Here is a 19,073-nt window from a genome sequence, read left to right as displayed (position 1 = left end):
GGTGAGGCCAGCACAGCCAAAGACTTGACAGGACATTTAAAACCACAGGACTCCACACTTTGACAGGTAACTGTGTGGCACAGGAATAAAGCTGTTATATTACATGTAACTAATGTTAACACCGAGTTAGAAGGTGAAGGTTGTCAGACTGGATTTGCTGTCTACAAGAGTCTGTGGGGAGCGGTTACCCTTTAAAGGAGGTACCCTTCAACAAATGGGTTAAAGTTTAAGGAGAGGGAAAACGTATATTATGTTAACACTAGTCAAAATAGAGTCTGAGCAGTTAAATTAATATCAAAGAATATAGATTTCAGAGGAAAGAAGATCAGCAAAATCAAGACAGTCACTTCATACTAACAAAAGGTCAACTCCTCCTAACAACCCTAAATGTTAACAGAGTTTGAAAATATTGTTAATCCAAACGGAGAAAACTACAGAGAGGAACAGGCAAAGGGACAGAGTTAAAGGCTTCAGTGCTTCCTTTCAATAACTGACAGAACAAGTCAACCCCAAATCAGCAACACGGTAGATTTAAACAAGACTGTCCTCGGCTTGATCTGATTCACATTTATGGAAATCTCCACCCAACACCATCAGCTACACAACGTCCCCAAGTGCACATGGGACGTTTGCCAAGATAGGCCACACATTCAAGACAAAGTATGTTCTCTCAGTACAGAGGAGTTACAAGAGAAATCAATACAGAAAATATCTGGAAAACCTCTCAAATATTTGGAAACTAAATAACATACTTGTAAATAATCCATAAATAAGTCAAAAGAAAATTAGAAGGTGTCCTGAAACAGAATGAACAACATGAAAAGAACATATAAGTTTCCCTTTTCCCCTCTTACTATCAGTTTAGCAAAATTGGTATGTTCTTTTTATGATATGCTAAACTGACAGTAAGAGGGAAAAAGAGAAACTTATATCAAGAAATGCTTATATAAGACAAGAAGAAAGGTCTCAAATCAATGACCTCAGCTTCCACCTTAAGAATGAGGAAAAGAACAGGGACACCTGGCTCACTCGTCAGTTGAGCAACAAACTCTTAGTTTCAGCTCAGGTCCTGATCTCAGGGTCACTGGGTCTCTGCTTGAGATTCTCTCTTCCTCTGCCCTTACACCTCCCCACTCCCGCCTCACCCCTCACTTGAATGTGCTCATGTGTGTGCTCTCCCTCTAAGATAAATAAATCAGTAAGATCTTAGGGAAAAAAAAAAGAATTAGGAAAAGAACAAATTTAACCCAAAGTAAGCAAAAGAAAGAAAATACAGATCAGAGTGGAAACAGAAAACAGACAAATAGAAAAAATATATATATAGAAAATCACTGAAACCAAAAGCTAGTTTTTAATAAGACTTTTAAAAAATGATCAAAAAGAAATCTAATGTCACAAGGAAATAATTTTAAGAAGTAGAGGTAATCAATAATATGATCAATCACACTAAAATCAAAACACCCAACAGCATTAATAGGCTAAGTGTAAAGTACGCATGGTGATCTCATAGAAACCCTTAACAGAGAATAAGAAATTTAGGTGTACTGGGTTCTTAATAAGTGATAAACTTTATTATTCAGGATACTCTGCCAGGATTTAAAAACGAAATTATTATGAAAGTTAAGAAAAGAAAATCTTATTTGGAGCAGAGTCAGGAGGCCGGCAGGGGGCGCTCTGTGGCCAGCCCTGGGTATCACTACAGACCCAACAGGAAGAGAGGCACCTCGCAGGTGGGTACCACTTCACTAACCCAGCTCCGGGACCGAAGGTTTCCTGCTGCCCCGGCAACAGCCCAGCCAATGAGAGACGGCCACCATCCAGCCAATGAGAAGCCACTATACTCCCAGCTCCGGGTTCCCTCCAATGGACTTTCTGTTTACAACAGCCCCCGCCCACCCATCCTCACCTATAAGAAGAGCCCGCGGCGCTCGCTGTCCGCACCTGCCTGGGGTTCCAGCGGGAACCCTGCGGCCTGGGCTGGGGACTCGGCTCACTCCCGAGCACCGCCTCTTCGCTGGGGGAAGAGCCCGCGGTGTTGTTTCGAAGGTTAACGGTGTGTAAGTCCACAGGGCGCGGAAGGTGTCCTCGCCGTGGACTGCTAGCCCGCCCGGTCACTCACCTCCTCGGGGTGCAGGAGCGTCGTGCCCTCCGATGACCACGGGGATCCCCGCGTCTTCCAGCCGCCCCTTCCATCTCTCAATGACGGCCGCAGACCGGTCCTGGAAGCACGAGGAGCTCGCTCGGAACAGCCCCGAGGGACGCGCGAGGCCGCGTCCCCACCGGGAAGGCGGGCACTACCTGACTGGCGTCGTTGAAGACCGAGAGCTCCATGGAGCCTTGGAAGTCCTGCTGCAGGACGGACCGCAAGCACTCGTCCAGCCAGGGCTCGGCGTTGTGCACGGGGAGGATGACCGACTGCGAGCCAAAGACACCAGTTAGCGCGCCCCGGCGCCGTCAGGCCGTCCGCTCGGCGGTCGTGTCCCTGCCGGCCCCCGCGGGCTTCCCGAGGCCGAGGCCGGACTCCCCTGAGAGCCCACGGGGAGGCCGCAGGGAGAGCCGGCGCCCGCCCCCCGCCAGCGCGCAGGCCCCCCGAGACGGAGCAGGCCAGGCCTCCCCGCCCTGGTCTGTGGGCACTTCGGAGAGCAACCGGGAGTCGGAGAGGCGACGCTCCTTCCCGACCCCACGGCGCAGGCCGTTTGCCCGTCACTGGTCGGCAGCATCGTCCTGGGGGACGAGCGTCCGCAGGTCTCCCTGCCCCGCCTGAGAATAACCTCCCGGTCCCTCTCTCGGCGGACGCTGGTGAAGCGCGGCGGGCGCGGGGACGCCGGGACCCCGACCCTTCGGCCCTTCCGCCCTCCTCGCCCGGGGGTCTGCTGCGGGGGCCTCCCGCGGCCGCCACCAGACACACGCGTGGGAAGTGAGCGGGCCACGCCGGGCAGCCCGGCCGCCGGCAGCGGGCGGACGCGGGTCCTCGGACACGGACGGGGGCCCCCAGCCCGGAGCCCGCGCCCGACCGGGGTGCGCACGAGGCCACACACGGACACGCGTGTGTGCAGCGTCCACGGGGAGCGTGCGCAGGTCGCGGGGCACCGAGCCCGAATGCGGTGTGGACAAACTCGGAACCCGACGTGCAACCCAGTCAAGCCCTCGACTCCGGGCCTCCGACTCAGCGGCCCCTTCCCGGATTTGTGGGACCCGAGAAGCGGTCCCCTGCCGCACTCACGTGCTCATTTTTAAGGAAACGCTGTTTTTTAAAGGAAAAGGAGGGAGTGTTTCACTGTCCTCCAATCTGCCACGTAAAACACAACGTCCAGCCCCACGGTGGGCTTCATCGGCTTCCCGGGCTGCGGCCCCTTCGGGCGGAGACCCTCCTGGGCAGGCCCTCGGGAAGGCTGATCCTCCGCGGGGAGGAGGCGGGGGCGGGAGTAGGGAGGGGGAGAGAAGGGAAGGGGCGGGCGGGACGGGCGGGAGGGAGAGGAGAAGGAGGGCAGAGAAGGAAAGGAGAGGAGGGGAGAGAAAAGAAGGGGCGGGGAGGGGCGGGGGGATGAGAGGGGAGAGGAGAGGGAGGGAAGGGGGGAGGAGGTGGGAGAGGAAGGGGCGGGGAGAAGGAGGGAGAGAAGGGAAGGGGCGGGGAGGGAGAAGAGAAAGTGGAGAGAAGGGGCGGGGAGGGGGGGAGAAGGGGTGGGGCAGGGGGGGAGAAGGGGTGGGGCGGGGGGGTAGAGGAGGGGAGAGGCGGGCGGAAGCGACCCCCGTGGCCCGGGCACCTACCACGTGGGGCGCAGCGGCGGCGGCGGCGGGGTCCCCCCGGGCCCGCATGGCCACGCGCTCGGGCAGCCGCCCCGCCCTCGGAGCCTCCGGCGCTCCACCACCCACGTCGGCCTGCGGCGCGTGCGCAGACGGCTCCCCGAGAGGCGGGGCCCGAGGCCGGGGCGCATCCTATTGGTGCGGAGAGCCATCGATCGGCGGGGAGTAGAGGGGAGCGGCCTAGAGAGGCCGGAAGCCCGAGGTGGGTGGGGAGCACCGCGCGGACCCGGGGAGGGGGCGGGCCTGGAGGGAGGGGAGGGGGAGGGGTGGGTCAGTGGGAAGGGGGTCGGGGGTACTGGGTGCACGGAGAGGGGCAGGCTCCGGGAGGAGAGGGGCAGGGGCGGGGAAGGGGGAGGGGGCGAACCCGTGGGGAGGGGTGGAGCCAGGGGCGGGTCGGTGGGGAGCGGGAGGGCCCTGGGGGGGTGGGGGAGGGGTGGGTCAGTGGGGAGGGGGTGGGGGAGGGGTGGGTCAGTGGGGAGGGGGAGGGCCAGAGGAGGGCAGGGGTCACGGGGAGGGGCGGGCTCCCGGAAGCGGGAGGTGGGGGAAGGCCCAGGTCCGGTTAGAGGGGGTTGGGGGGAGGAAGGGTTAGGGGAGCGGGCACAGAGAGGGGGAGGGCGGGTGGGGGGGAGTGACGGCAGGGCAGGGGGCGGGCCGTGGGGAGGGCAGCGAGGCAAGGGGGATGTTAGGTGGATGTTAGTGCGAGGGCCGGGAAGGGCAGGGGACTGGGCGGGGGACTGGGCGGGGGAAGGGCTGGGGCAGGGGGCGCTGCGCGCCAGGGGTCCAGGCATCTTGTGCCCTGGAGCCTGGGCAGGTCCTGTGTCCCTCCACCCTCCTCTCTGCCCTGGCCCTTGGCCTCCAGCCCTGCTGCTCTCACCTGAAGGAGTAAATCCCTCCGAGGTCCTCAGTGAAATGAAATGTCATAAAAATACTGAGGTCGTGGAGAAGGTGGGTTTTGTTCCAGAGAACCGCGCTTTACGGTTGGTTACACCCGAAAATCCAAACCAGATGACCTTTCGCATAACCGTTTTTAAAAGAAAGCAGGCAGGTGACATGTCCTCTGATTGACCCGACAGTGGACTAGGAGAAGCCTGGCAGGGGGGTGCGGTGCACAAGGACACCTGAGCTGTCCCAGCAAGGAAGGGGTGCAGGGGGCAGGGGCCTGGCTGGGCCTCTGGCTGGCATTGGCCCCTGGTGTCTGCGTCCCCTGCCCGGGCTCTGGGGCTGCGGTGTAGGTGCCTTAGAACACCTTCCCACAGGTGCCCCCTCCAGCTGTGCTCAGTGGAGGCTCTCACTCTCTTACCAGGTGGGGTCCCCTCAGCTGTGAGAACGTCTGCCCCTCCTGGTGGGACCGGCCCCTGGGGGCCCACTGAGTCCTGCCTGGAGCTGGTAGACTGGCCGACACATTGTGCCCACCTGGGGTGTGTCCCAGCGGATGTCAGTCAATGACCAGGGTTGGAGCCCCGAACTAGGGTTAAATGCAAGTGGTTCTACACACTAAGGGTGTAAGCAAAGCCACACTTGTGCTATAGATTTTTTAAGCATCACTTCAAACCTAGTTTTTCCTTAACCTGCGTCTGTATTTGCAAAGCCTGTTGTACAAGTTGAAATTCTTAGGTCAGATGAGTGAAGATGCCACCTTGTTTACGGTGGGGTAAAGCCAGGCTGGGAGTTTGTTCCCAAGGACCTCATGTTCTCCAAAGGTTGGCATAGTGGGAATAGTTTATTTTGAGCAAGTTGGTAAGAAGTCTCATGGTAGCTACCGGAACACCCGTGGGCTTAGAGCCAGCCCCTCCTCCGTGCGTGTGGGAGGAAGAGGTGGGGGGCCACACCGGGTGCCTCACGCCTCCACAGAACGTGCTATCGAACTCGGCTTGGCTGCCCCGTCTTGCTTCCTGCACCTCTCTTGCTGCCAGAAACTTGGTTTTTACTGCCTTTCGGGCAATCAGAGTTTGGCTATTATCTGCCTTTTGCAGACAGAGTGCTGGGAGGCACTTCAGAAATGCAGGGTTGAGGCTGGGGGACGGCCTGAGACGAGTCCCTTCACCGGTGAGAAGATTCTCAACAGAGAGACCAGGCCCGGGGACTGACCCCTGCCCGCACCAGAGGGATAGAGGGAGGACTCACGGGGACTGAAAATACGAATGAAGTCACAGGGAACGTAAGGGGAGGCACAGAAAACTCGGGCTGTGGGTGCGTGGAACGACCTTTCTGCTACAGTTGTGACTTGTGCAGACTAGAGGGTGGTTGTATTCAGAAGACCTGGCACCAGTTTTGAGGGCTTTCAAATTTAAAAACTGCCCAACAGGGACTTAAGATGCTGGTGTCGGGGCTAAGATGCAGTGAGGTCTGGGTGCTGGGCCCCAGACCCACAGTGAGACTTCCTTGAGGGTAACAGGGAGGGATGAGTTGGAGCTCCAGAAACAGCCGGGCGTCCGCAAGAGCCAGCTCTGCAAGACGTGTGGACGTGCTTCGCAGGTTTCCTGGCAGGATGAACCCCAGCAGAGCTCTAGCTCCCCCTGCCAGGACATTGGGGTGGCCAGGAGGCCAGGAACAGCCAGGCACTCAGGAGGGCAGTGTGCTCGGCCTCCAGGGGACGGGCTGCCGCAGTGGCCAGAGCCCTGGAGAGTCCACATGTTTTCAGGGGAGCAGCCAGCTGCCTGACCATGTGTGGCCAGAGCTGGAACGGTCTCGTCTCGCGTTTTGAGGTGGCTCGGGAACTCACCATGTTAGTTTAATGGCTCACCAAGGAACGGCAGCCAGTCTCTAAACAAAGTAACCCACGGGACGGAGGCCTGGTGTGGACGTGAGCACGTCAGTTCCATTTTCAGCAGCCTAAGTTCTTGGACCTCAGACCTGTTGAGGTTCTGTTGCTGCCGCAGGGACTCTGGATTGTTCTTCCATCCCCTCCAGCTGGTTGGCCACTGGGTGCAGGGTGAGGGTGCCCAGACCCCGCTGCTGTCCCCACAGCCACAGGCAGGGGTCGGCCAGTGGGTGATGGTGGAGGACAGCCCAGGAACTCCATTGTTCCCTTCTCCTCCGAGGGCTCTCAGCTCTCCCTTGGAGCACTGACTCCCAGCTCAGCCGTTCTCTCGGAGCGACCCCACCCCTACTGGGCGGAGGAGCCAAGTGCTGTCACGAGGAGGACCACTGGAGTCCCACAGAGACCCGAAATCCTGTCCCGCGACAGTGCACGGGGAGACTGCAGCTGAGCACCACTGAGCACCTGGCCCGTAAAGCAGGCAAGAAACGTTTCCTGGGGTAACTAATGCGTGGAAGCCGTCGTTCTAAGACGGACCAGGCCATCAGGAGCTCTGGAGAGGGAGATTCCCATTAGCTAAGCATCTCCTGTGTGCCAGGCACGATCTCATGACTTTCTGGCACACACGGTGGACCTGAAGCCAGAGTCTGGACTCCGTCACTGGCCTGGCTGCAGGAAGTAATGAGGTTCCCATCAGGCTTCATTCAAGGAACAGCTGAGCAAACATCGGGAGTGGATGTGATGCAGGCATCTGAGTATCCCATGGAATGCCTGTCTCTTGGCCTGGGCACCCAGAAAGCAGAGCCTCAGCCTGGGCCTGTTCAGTGAGGGTTTTTGTCCCCAGGAAGCTGGGAGCTAGGGAGTGAGGCAGGGAAGGACAGGGAGCCAGGACCAGTGTGCTCTGTTGTTGGCACCCCCATTGTGGGCTGCTGGACCTGGACCCTGAACCCTCCCAGAGCTCTGGAGAACTGTCCACTGGAGCATGAAGGGGAGAAGACTTAACCCTTGGTCTTGCCGTCTGGGGTTGCCCTTTGGGTAGCATCTACTCCCCTCACTTCTGGACAGTGGTGCAGGGTCCCACAGGTATCCCCTGAGGTGCCTAGCATGCGGCAGGCCAGGTGAGGGCTGCCCAGAACTGAGTGCCCTGGGTCTGGCTAGAACCAGAGACAGCACCCAGAGGACAGCAAGGGTTGAGCGAGAGGCGAGAGGAAGTGACACAGGTTGGAAAGGCAGAAGGAAACTTAAAACAGGGCCTCTGCCTGCCACCAGCAATGGCTCCGGAGTGATTTCAGCCGTCTGCTCTCCAGGTGCTGGGTAACCCACAGGTGGGTGGCAGGTGCCGGTGGGAGACGTGTGGATGGCGCGGTGTCAGTGCTCAAGCACCCTGAGGCCAGGGCTCAGACAGCATCTGGCGAAAGGCCAGGCGGGGCCAGTTAGATGTCTTCCTCCTGTGTTTTAACAGGAGGATGTCCTCTGTGGGAGGAAGCCAGAGGTCTCAGGGGGGGCTTGAGGCTTTGAGTGAGGCCTCAGTGGCAAAGCTGGGGGCCTGGCAGGGGGTTAGCCAGGAGCCTCCCCCAGCCCCCTCAGCACCTGTCCCTGGTAGCTCGCCTGGATGAAGGCTGCCCAGGCTCCGACACCCATCAAGTCCTCCACGGCTAGAACGAAGCTCCGGGCACTACTGCAAAGTTCTTCAACCGCAGCTGTGCTGCCCATGGGAGAGGGCGTGTTCACGTAGTGGCCAGGCATGTGGAGCGAAGCCAGGGTTTGGGGCCACACCGGCACTCTTTCTGGGTTCTGCTCCTTCCTGGCCGGATGCCCTGGGCATGTCTCAGCCATGGCACCTGTGTGAGCCCCCTCTTCTCATCGCCTTGCTCTCGTCCACGCTGTGTGGGAAGGCACAGTGTAGGCTGTGGTCTCAGGCTCGGAGAGCCGATGTCTGCCCTGTGCACCTGCTGTGCCTCTGGGGGTCCCACAGCAGGAGCCAGCCCCGGAGACTCCCGGGCAGTCACAGAACCCCCGCCTGTGGGACCCCACTGGCAGGACCTCCTGCCAAGCATGATGCCCTCCGTGCCCCCCCCACTGCTTCCCACCACAGCCCTCCTCCGATGCAGCTCATCCGTCGGCCGAAGGACCTACACTTCTCCTGCTTCCTGGCCCTCCGCCATGTAGCCCCTTCCCTGCCGCTGCATGAGATGGTCCCGCCAGCTCCACCACGAGCTGCTCCCACCCTGATCTACTTCCTTCCCACCCCGAAGCTGATGCCCACGCCTCCTTCGAAGCTGACCTTGGTATCCCCGCCCTGTGTCCTCCGCCAGTGCCCTGTGGCCCCTGAACGGACAGCACGTCCTAACACATCACAGAGCCCTCCTTTCATTTCTGGGCACCGTAGGCTGCTGGGGAGGGGACAGGTCTCTGGCTTCCAGTCCCTCGTGTGTCCAGTGGCAGCAGCCTGCAGATGCCCTAAACTCAAGGACCAGATGGTCCCTAACACTCATGTGGGCAAGGATGGAGCCTTCACTCATAATCTCTAATGCACTTACCAGGCGAGAGTCTGTTCTTCCTGCACAAAAAAGTATTAAAAGGTACTTTTCAAAGAAGTAAAACTATGACTCATCCAAATATAAAATGAACACATGTCAAGGGTTTTAACTTGTTAATTAACGGGGAAACCAGTGAGATGTTAAGCCTGATTAAAATGAAAACCTGAACATGGACACACGGGCCATCAGGAAGGCGGAGGGACGCACCCCTGGACGCAGACCGTGTTTGCAGTGACCTCTTCCTCGGCCGGGACCCGGCTGCCTCTCTCTGGACAAACCCTAGCTGTCCGGGAGTCCAGTCACTCTGCAAAGACGATGCAAGGAGCTGGACGCTGCAGAGCGAGGGAGCCCATTGCGGACGCAGCTTCCCGCGACAAGGGTGCCCAGCAGTCCGCTCAGGGGTTCTGTGCCGTGCTCCCATGTTACGGGCCAAGGCTCGGCACAACCTCGGCTGCCTCCCTTGGCGCACCCGAGCCCCGGCACAGAAGGAAAGGGGGTGACGGGTGCTTTTGCCGTGGGCTCCATGGAGAGCCATGCTGGGGCTGGGGTGAAGGTGTGCATGGGAGGGGTGGCTAGCAGTGCGACCCCGCTCTGTTGCTCTCCCCTTTCACAGGGCAGATCATCTGGGGAAGGTGGGGAGGGAGCCCCGGCTGGCTGGGAGGAGCTGCCGTTCCGGTCTGTTCCGTCAGCTCCCGTCCGGGCCTCCTGCCCCCCAGGCCGGCCGTGTACGGGAGTGCTGCTCAGGCGCAAGCTCGCTGCCAAGCCGTAGGTGACCTGTGTTTGCCTTCCCTGATGGGAATAGCTGTCATCGGTCCCCCAGGACTGCCTCCTTTAACTGGATTTTGTTGGGAGACACTCCTGCCTGCATCTTGCGGGCTTGTCTCTGCCCGGCTGGGCACGTCGAGGCTGCCCTGGGTGCTGGTTGCCTGGGCTGTTCACATGAGCGGCCTGGAGGCGTGAGGTGGGGTCGCTGTCCGGGAAGGAGAGCAGGTGGCCTGCCGTCCTCTGTGAAGAGAGGCCCTCTCCTGTCCCGGACCGCCGGCCCACGCGGCATCTCTTGGGCCTCCTCACGTGGCCCCTGGGGATCAGGGCTCCGGGAACCCGTGCACACATGCTGACCCGGGGCTCACTGCTTTTGTTGTGAGAGCTCAAGTCCTCTACCTCCGACCCAGAGCTCTGTGTCTTCTGTCAGCCCCATGAGGACGTGGCGGACCGCCTGGCTAGCTCCCAGCGCAGGGGGCCCTCCCAGCCCTGCGGAGTCCGGCACGGTATCCTGCGGATGCCGTCGGCAGCGGGTCTGTCCTCACCGCTGCTGGGCTGTGGCTGCTACTGACCGCCTCCACCCATCTGGGGACCTGGCCGGGGGACCCATCTAGCTTGAGGACACCTAAGCCAGGAAAGCAAGAGGGAAAATCAGTATGTAAAACCCCAGCCCATGTAGGTTGTGTCCAAACCCTGATGCAGATTTATCTTTTCCCAACTCGGCCCCCAGCTCACAGCCCGAGACCACACTGCTCTGCCCCAGCACTGTCTCTCCTCTAAGTTGCCACCTCCATGGGGGCAGGGACAGGATCTTTCTGTCCACTGCCAACTCCCGGTGGCCAGCAGAGCCCCGTGACCACGTGAGCCGGCCGCTAATGCAAGGCTGGGCCAGGGAGGCTCCCCAGGCCCTCGGGATCCGGGCTGGGCTTCGGGTCCAGGCTCTTCCCACACCTTCGCCCGTAACCCGGGGTCAGACAGGAGAGTTCCCACAAGCAGCAGGCCCCACACATGAGATTGTGCGTCCACACGGAGATCTACTTAGGGACCTAACACTATTATCAAAATGACTCAAAATTTTCAGAGTGCTTTTTAGCTCAGTTTTACCTGGTAGGCGTATGTATCACCAAGCAGCAGGTCTATACTGCCTGAAATAGTTGGTTTGGTTTATCTGGTTATTTTGATGAATGTGGACAGTAAAGTCGGATAATAATTCAGGCCTTCCCAGAATTACACCGTTCCGTCCTGTGGCCCACAGGAGGGGCCATGCCCAGCGCCCCCACCCCAGCCCCAGCCAGCCTCTCGCGGGCTTGTGGTGGGCTGCAGAGCCCTTTGACGTCAGGTGATTCCACTGAGTCTATGGATTCTGGCTTCTCATGGAGCTGGAGGTGGCTTCACAGGGTGACTCTGCTCACGCTGGGCCCTCCTGGGGACCTTTCTGGGGGTTCACGGAGGGCTGCTCTCTCCTGCCGAGGCCCCGGCAGCTCCCGGACAAACAAATGCAGTGATAGTGAAGCTGCAGTTTGCCTTTGGCTCCTCAGAGAGGCCTCTGGAGCCTGCGCCGCCTGCGCCACCGTCTCCCATGCCCGCACTGAGCTCTGAGCAGAGCTCTCCAGCTGTCTGTCTGTGAGGGAGCTGGGCTGCACTTCTGAATGTATTTTAGTCTTAATATTCAATTAAAATGGACAGAGCCCTAAGCAAGTGGGAACAAGTTTATTTTTAAAAAATCAAATGCCCTCAAAGACAAGTATATTTAATTTTATTTAATTTTTTAAATATTTATTTATTTTTTTGAGAGTGAGAACAGCCGGTTGCTGCCGTGGTGCCCACGGCCCCGCTGCTGTTGTCAGGAAACAGAGCCCCGTCCTGGCCACTGCCAGCCTTTGGGGCAGGCCGGGGTCCCCCCTGCCCTGGAGGCCTGGCCCGGCCGCCTTCCTCCCAGCACGGCTGCCCAGGGTCAGCAGCCTCCTCCCTCCAGCTTCCGGGGAACCTACCTTAGCCGGTTCGTCATGGTGCAGCCAGAGCTCTCCCTGTCTTAGCCCCGAAAATCTTGAGTCCCGAAAGCCCCTCAGTCCTCAGACTGTGGGTAGTCTTGAGGCTTGGACACCTGGCTGTGCCTGTCCTCACCTCCACGGGGCCAGCCTGCCTGGGTGCGTCCCACACTGTAGATGCCTGGCTAGACGAACTACAGAATCAGGGGAAAATGCAACCTTCGTCCTGACAGACCATGAACTGTGGCCAGTGTGGGAAGTTCCCAAGCCCAGGCCCAGCCGTCCCCCTCCCGTTCAGCAACCCCACATCCTGCTAAGGACACCCTGAAACGTCACCACACTGCTCCTTCCCGCAGTGGGGAGGTTTCCTCCTCTGTGTTATCTGCAAATCTGTAACGAGACGCATTCTCTTGTGAACCAGACGTCATCGAGAGCGCTGGCTGTCTCTCCTCTCGCTCTTCTGCTTCCCAGATGGACAGACAAGCTGGGAGCACCTGGGTCAGAGCACCCCCGGGGTGTGCAGCCAGCTCCCCCATGTCCTGGTGCGAGGCGGGCGGCGGTGGTGAGGGCATGAGTCCCAGGGGCCTGTGAGAAGGGGGACACCAGGCCCCGGTGTGGTCACTGCTCCTCCCTCCCCAGGTGATGTGTTGGAGAAATGTCACAGAAAGAGGCAGAAGGCCATTTCTGCTGGACTGGGGTCGTAGGTGTCTGGTATTCCTGACCTCGGGCCCTCTTGGGATCGTCCCCGTCTGCCGGGGCGGCTGCTTTCGCCTGGAGGATGCTGTGAGCCTCGCTGACCGCACTGACCGCTCCTGGCCCCAGGTTTGAAGGCGGTTCCTCAGAGCACTGTCGCCACAGCCAGGCCTAAACCCCAACCTGGCCCCTTTGGTCCCCACATTTAAAAAAAAAAGATGTATTTCTTAGAGAGAGAGAAGGGGGGGGGCTCAGGTTGGGGGAGGGGCAGGGTAAGAGAATCTTAAGAGCTTGGGGCCTGATGCTGGAACTCAGGACCCGAGATCACGAGCTGACCAGAAGGAGACTCAGAGGCTCAGCTGACTGAGCCACCAGGGGCGCCCTGTCCCCCGTGCTCTGAGGCCTGCTCTGTCTTGCTGCCCGAAGGCAGGGCAGTCACGTGGTGGCCAAGACTCCTCAGTGAAACAGGCCTGGAGAAGGGCTTCCAGGCAGCTCGGAAGAGAGTGGCCTTGGTCCTTTTGGGAGTGGGGGACGGTTAGGTTAGGTCAGCACAGGACAGATTTAAAATTACAAGAACGGACCCAAGACCTAGGACTGCGGCCTCCGGGGAGTCATCTGGGGGCCAGTTATTTTTTGCTGTTTGGGGTTTTGTACTTCCTGCTTGGACATTTTTGGAAGCACAGGAAACACATGGGGTTTAACTAAAGAAGGTGAAGGGCTTCCAACCTTCTCCTACACGAGGAGTGTGCTGTGGGGACGGGCCTTTCCACGTGGGTGACGGAGAGCCGGGGGCCACCATCGTCAGCTCCAGGACACGGGCCTCATGCCCCACAGACGGCTTGGGAGCCAGGGCATGAGCCTGGAGTGCCCCCCACACCGTCTGCGGGAGGCCCTCGCAGTGGGCTCTGGTGATGGGCTCCTGCCTGGGCTCCCCTGAGAACCAGAGAACACCCTTCGTTGGAAGGTGCTGGAAACAGCACGTGGTGGCTATGCAGCCTTTCTCTTCTGAAAAATTAATGTGAGTGCCGACTTGCATCCTGGGATTTGGACCCTGAGCTGGGACCCAGACAGAGGCCAGTCCCTCTTCCCACCTCCCAGCCCTGGCTGCTGAACTTCAGCTGTCAGTACGGTGTCTCCCCTCTTGTTCGAGTCTGGGAACATGACTGAGGCTGCAGGAAGGGCTCATGCTCCCAGGAGATAGTGCCAGAATATGGGGATGGGTGGGCGCCTGGGTGGCTCAGTGGGTTAAGCCTCTGCCTTCGGCTCAGGTCATGATCTCAGGGTCCTGGGATCAAGCCCCACATCTGCTCAGCGGGGAGCCTGCTTCCCTCTCTCTCTGCCTGCCTCTCTGCCTACTTGTGAGCTCAGTCTGTCGAATAAATAAATAAAATCTTAAAAAAAATAAAAAAGAATATGGGGATGGGTGCGGCACAGGACGTGGCCCCAGGTCAGCAGTGAGGAGCAGACCCCCAGTGGCCACGGGAACACTGGGCAGGACGCACTCCCCTGAGAACATCTCGGAGGGCTGATCACCATGGCGGCCTTCTACACAGCTGTCTGCGGGAGGTAAAGCCCTTTGTCGGTTCAAAGTCCGGTTGGACCCCTACGTGCACAGGCATTTAGCAGGTTTTGGGGACCCAGAGGTGAGCAAGGCACACTGCGCCTGGCAGCTGCGGCCTGGGGCAAGGTGGGCGCTGCCCAGGTCCCAGCAGTCCAGCTGGCCTGTGCCTCCCCAAGCACCACCCTGAGGACAGGGCAGGCTGGACAGAAATGGGGACTTTGCAGGGGCTGGGGCTGGGGAAAGCCCAGCAGGTCCTGAGCACAGAAGGGCCCTCACGTCCCTGCCTGCACCCTGCCGGTGGCTGCAGGGCTCTGGGGGCCCGACACCCTGGAGAGGGTCAGGAAGGACTGTGGGCAGGCAGGCTGGGTGGTTGCCAGGACAGGAGACTGTGGACATTCAGAGCTGGTCACCCAGGGAGACGGCAGCCGCTCCGCCCGCCCTCAGCTGGGCTGGAGAGAAGTGAGAACAGACGGAATTCAAAGATGCCCACAAAAAGCCTTCCTGTCGACACCAGCAGACTTCGGCTCCTTTCTCCTCTGCACCCAGTGTCGGCGCCTTGGCTGTGCCGCACTCCCGGGGGGACAGCCAGGCCACGGGAAGAGAGTCCTCCCACCGGCCCCCAACCCTACCGTTTGTTTTTTTAAAAACTGGGTTTGAAATCCAGATCCTGCCTCACAGGCACCAGGGCTGGCCCTCCTGCAAGCAGCCTCCAGACTTCCTGCCGTGGCCACGGGGGGACGCTGCGGACCTCCCTCCTTAGTGAACTGAATCCCCACAGAACTCCACCCACACCCGTGCACACACGCATGTGCACACACACCCACACACCATGCACACTTACACTCACAATGCACACACGTAAAGACACTGCTCATGCGCCCACACCACACACACATTCATGCATGCACACACACAGTGCTCACGCGTGTACACCGTGCACATGCACACACTCGCACACACATGTCCGTGCGTGCGCACACACAGTGCTCACGTGTGTACACTGTGCGCACACGCACCTACAACACCAATGGGAAAGTGGGGAGACACACCTTTGTGGGAAGGGGCTAGGAGGAAGGGCAAATCTCTCTTTCTTCTCTTAGTTCTTTGGCAGAATTGACTTTTCTCCCAGAAGTGCTCTTCCCTTCGTGGTTAAGGAATATGACTGACAACATTTTCATGGGCTCTTTAGACTTCCATGTGATTTTCTCAAAGACACACACAAGGCTGGTGGGCAGTGCTGCTCAGAGTCAGGGGGTGGACGGAAGGTAACGCAGCCACAGGGGTGACCCCCCAGGACACAGGCACCTCCATGCTCTGAGGTGATCAGATGCCAGCAGTTCCTGTGGCTGCCACTGCTGCTTGGGGGTGACGGGGGTGGACAGTCAATTCAGGGAACAGAGAGAGGGAAGGGTCAGCACTCCCACGTCACAAAGGAAGATGGGACCCTCACCCACCCCGAGGCTCTGCGTGTTCCCTCTGGGCCACCCATGCCCCCGTGGGGTCCACACTGTGACCTCATCAAGTCCATTTACAGATGGGGAGCAGGCGGATGGAAGCAAGGACGGTCTCCCTCGAGCGGCCCACCAAGAGCATGCTAGGACATGCTAGAATGTGCCGGAACATTGCTAGAACGTGCTAGGACGTGCTGGAGGTTATGGTGGGTGCTGCCTCTCCATCTGCCCCTGACACTTCAGGCTCCGCCAGATCAGCCGATCCTATGGCCCAAGCGACAGAGCAGCTCACTCAGCCGCCTGGACCAGTCTCCTGTTCTGGGCCCTGCTCACAACTAGTGGCTTTTTAGGCCATTCAGCCAACTGGCTGCTGGTAACACACTCGAAGGAAGACTCTGTTGCCCCGAGAAGCCAGAGCCCCCAGGTGTCTGCTTTCCGTTGTAGGAGATGCCGCCTAACCCTCACCTCAGGACAAAGATATCCGCTGGGCCCCGGAACCGGCACTGAGGAAAGAGGTCTCCGAACTATTGCTGGATTTACTTCCCACCTCTGACGCGCAGAGGTCTTCCTAGTATGTCCAGGGGAGCTGCTGGTAGTGTCGTCCGGATCATGGACAAGTATGAAATCTTGGGGAAGGGCACGGCAGTCGAGGTCCCAGGGAAGTAACGGTGGCATTGGGCTGGAGAGTCTGCATCCCCCCGGCGTCAGACGGCGAAGTTGCCTCCCTGGCCTTGCAGCCGAGGGCAAGCTGCTCGGGGGCCTTCCGGACAGGGGTGCAGACACACGCACCTTCCTGGCAGCAGCTGCATACCAGGTTTGTAGTAACGTCCCTAGCAAGGAATCTGCAGTCAGACCGGCACTGCAGCCGCCAGCTGGTTGAGCTAATGATGGGCCGTGGTCACTCCCCAGGGCCCGCCCACGCAGGCCGAAAGGAGAGCCGGCCGGACAGGGTGGGGTCACCGCTCCTGCACCCATGCGTCCTTGAGGGTGGTGCTCAGGTCTGCAGTTCCTCCAGGAGATCTCCCTCCGGGAGAGCCTTGCTGCTTTGGCCTTCCTGTGTCCCCAGCAGAGGTAGCTCTAGAGGCCTCACCTGGCCTCTCCTACCCAATGAGCCCTCTCGGCAGGTCTGGGAACTGCTGTGGGGATTCAGCCAGCGGCTGGGGGTGTTGATCCTAATCAAGCATTCTGGACATGGGGAGGTAAACACAGGATGGGGTCAGGGCCATGCCAGCCCCGTGGGGAGACAGACACGGGCGAAAACCCGTGGGCCACCTGGCCTCTGAGAGCCCTCGCTCTGACTGGACCATCGCGGTAGTCTGTAACTGGCAGCGCACGGAAGCTCTGAGTATTCTCTTCTCCCCAGTGCACAATTACCCAGATGAGAACCCACAGATTCTTTTGGGGAAGACGGGGAGAAAGATTAATGGAATCAATTTTCAGTGGTGTAGCAGGCTCCTTCCCCAAGCGGACCCTGTCATCCCCAGGCGTTTGGGGTCTGGAACTGACAGAAGACCCCTGACTCTGCTTTTATGATTCAGGTCAGACTTTTCCTCACTTGACCTAGAACATCTCTGCTGATGCAGGTCAAGTGAGAATTCATTGTGCTTCCTGTGTGTTTCATATCCCCAGTGCTATGACCAACCAGCCACGATCCACCACGTGTCATGACCAACCAGCCATGGTCAGCCAGTCAGCACCGCAGGTCTCTGGGAGTCAGACGATTCTGACCACTGCCTCGGCTGGACTCTGCGGCCCCCTGGGAACCATGCCCGCCTTGCTTTGGCAGGCGAGTGCCTCCCTTGGCTCCTGCCACCCTAGGATCCAAGTATTCCATTGGATCGAGGCTGAGTTGCTGTGGTCCCTGCTGCAGGGTCTGAGCTGTAGGGAGGGACCATGGAGCTCCTCAGGGCACTAGGGTCCCCACAGTCTTGGTGGAAGGTACATCTTTTGGACACTTTGTGTGTAGGTGAAGGGGTCTTAAATGACAGAGTCACTCCAGTATCCTCAACCCTTTGAACTCCTCTTTCTGCAGTGGACCAAGGCAGTTCAGGCATTTCTAACCCGCTCACCACGGGCCACCTTTTGGTCCATGTTTCAACCACCCAGGCTGTCAGAACTGTCCCTAACCCAAGCTGCAGTGCTAACACAGAGCCTCTGCTTGGTGAGCCCATGTCAACGGCTCTGGATTTGGCCTGACCCAGTATTTCCCTTCCACTGTTATGCCACAGCCTTCCCATCCATTCCTACATATTTCTGTGTATAAACTAGAAAACTCAAGTAGTTCTTTTGGGACGTAGCCCCCTTGCTCATGGGTCACACTCTGTGCCCCTTCTTCAGGGCCTGCTGAGACCTCTGATCACAGGTCTAGGAGCAGAGGGTGGTAGGAAGGGTCATGGACATCGTCTTGGGGGACAGCTGCCTCAGAAGGGCCACAGGGCCCTCAGCAGTGCAGGGGTTGGGTGTTGTATCGGGTGAGAGCTGTGAGGGGCAGGACTCCCCCCTGAGCACCAACTCTTCACCCTGGCCATGCTCCCAGAGCCCACTGGTTAGGGGTTCTTGAATAAGTGTTTCCTAGGTTCTGTAGTGGGTGCGCACATCACACGATGACTTCATTACAGACTCCTTCTTCTGTAATGAAGTCAAGTCGCCTCCCGGTTGACCCTGCCTATAGCTTTTGGTGACCTTAGGAGCAAAGCTCTGGAAGCCACACCCGGGACCTCAGCAGGCCCTAAAGAAGGGGCACAGAGTGTGACCCGTGACCTGAGCCTCCTCTGCCTTCACCCTGCACAGGTCCCAGCACCTGACCCTCCCTCGGCCCCTGCCTGAGGCCCCTCACCAAGGTCTCTGTGGTTTGCTGAGCCACAGGATCTAGCCCCCGGGCCCTCCCCCAGGTCCCAGGACCCACACTCCACATCCATTCCACGTGGGGCTCTGGGTGCCCTTCCCCGTCCAGCCTGTGAGCCTCAGGCCCAGGGAAGGTCAACCTGGACCTCTGACCACCATGTCTGCATGGACTGTAGACTCAGCGAGGGGACAGGAGGACACCTGTCGTCCAAGGCTTTGCCTGCATTTCCTGGTGCTGGGTGGGACAGCCCATCTAAATGGAGTCCCTACTGCCAAGGGACACTGGCCTGGGGCCTGCCCTCAGCCCTTCCAGCAGGCAGCAGTCCGCTGTGGCCTCTCTGCAGAGTTGGGCGTTTGGGATGCAGGCTGACTGCACGGGTGAAGCCAGGCCACAACCAAGGAGCCCAGAACATGGGTTTTCTACAGCGGTTCCTGCCTCGGCTGTCACTGAGGTGTGGCTCAGAGCTGACCCAGTAAGGGCCTGGGCCCTGACCTCTCCATCTCCGCCCCCCCATCCCCCACATGGGCAGCTTCCCTCAGGGCTGAGGCACGGCCAACACCTGTGGGGCATGGGGGGGGGTGCCTGGGTGGGCATCACCCCGTGTGCCTGGCCCCGTCGTCCCCAGAGCCTCAGAGGGACCCGCCTCTCCTTTTGCTGGGGGCAAGGAAAGG

General features: G+C 59.2%; 1 protein-coding gene across 14 annotated transcripts in view; it reads right to left on the bottom strand.

Annotated features, from left to right (window-relative positions):
- Window positions 1-3,917, bottom strand: part of B3GNTL1 (UDP-GlcNAc:betaGal beta-1,3-N-acetylglucosaminyltransferase like 1) — a 110,690-nt gene extending 106,773 nt beyond the window's left edge. For 5 of the 14 annotated variants that reach the window (XR_006608283.1, XM_045085600.1, XM_045085597.1 and 2 more), the window contains exons 1-3: window positions 3,769-3,913; window positions 2,299-2,415; window positions 2,120-2,219 (exon numbers count right to left, since the gene is read on the bottom strand). Coding sequence is in view for 4 of the 14 variants with exons in the window: in XM_045085608.1 (XP_044941543.1) it covers window positions 2,120-2,219; window positions 2,299-2,415; window positions 3,769-3,816 (265 nt within the window). In the remaining 10 variants the exon portion in view is untranslated. Of the gene's footprint in view, window positions 1-2,119; window positions 2,220-2,298; window positions 2,416-3,223; window positions 3,450-3,768 lie in introns of those variants that run through there. The other 9 variants (XM_045085603.1, XM_045085602.1, XM_045085604.1 and 6 more) reach the window with 5 other exon arrangements.
- Window positions 3,918-19,073: the final 15,156 nt, after the last annotated feature.

This window comes from Mustela putorius, unplaced genomic scaffold (assembly GCF_011764305.1).
Source record: "Mustela putorius furo isolate JIRA1106 unplaced genomic scaffold, ASM1176430v1.1 tig00000873_pilon_pilon_pilon, whole genome shotgun sequence".
Taxonomy (NCBI): domain Eukaryota; kingdom Metazoa; phylum Chordata; class Mammalia; order Carnivora; family Mustelidae; genus Mustela; species Mustela putorius.
Note: the sequence above shows the minus strand (reverse complement) of the source record. Positions and strands in the feature narration are given on the sequence as shown.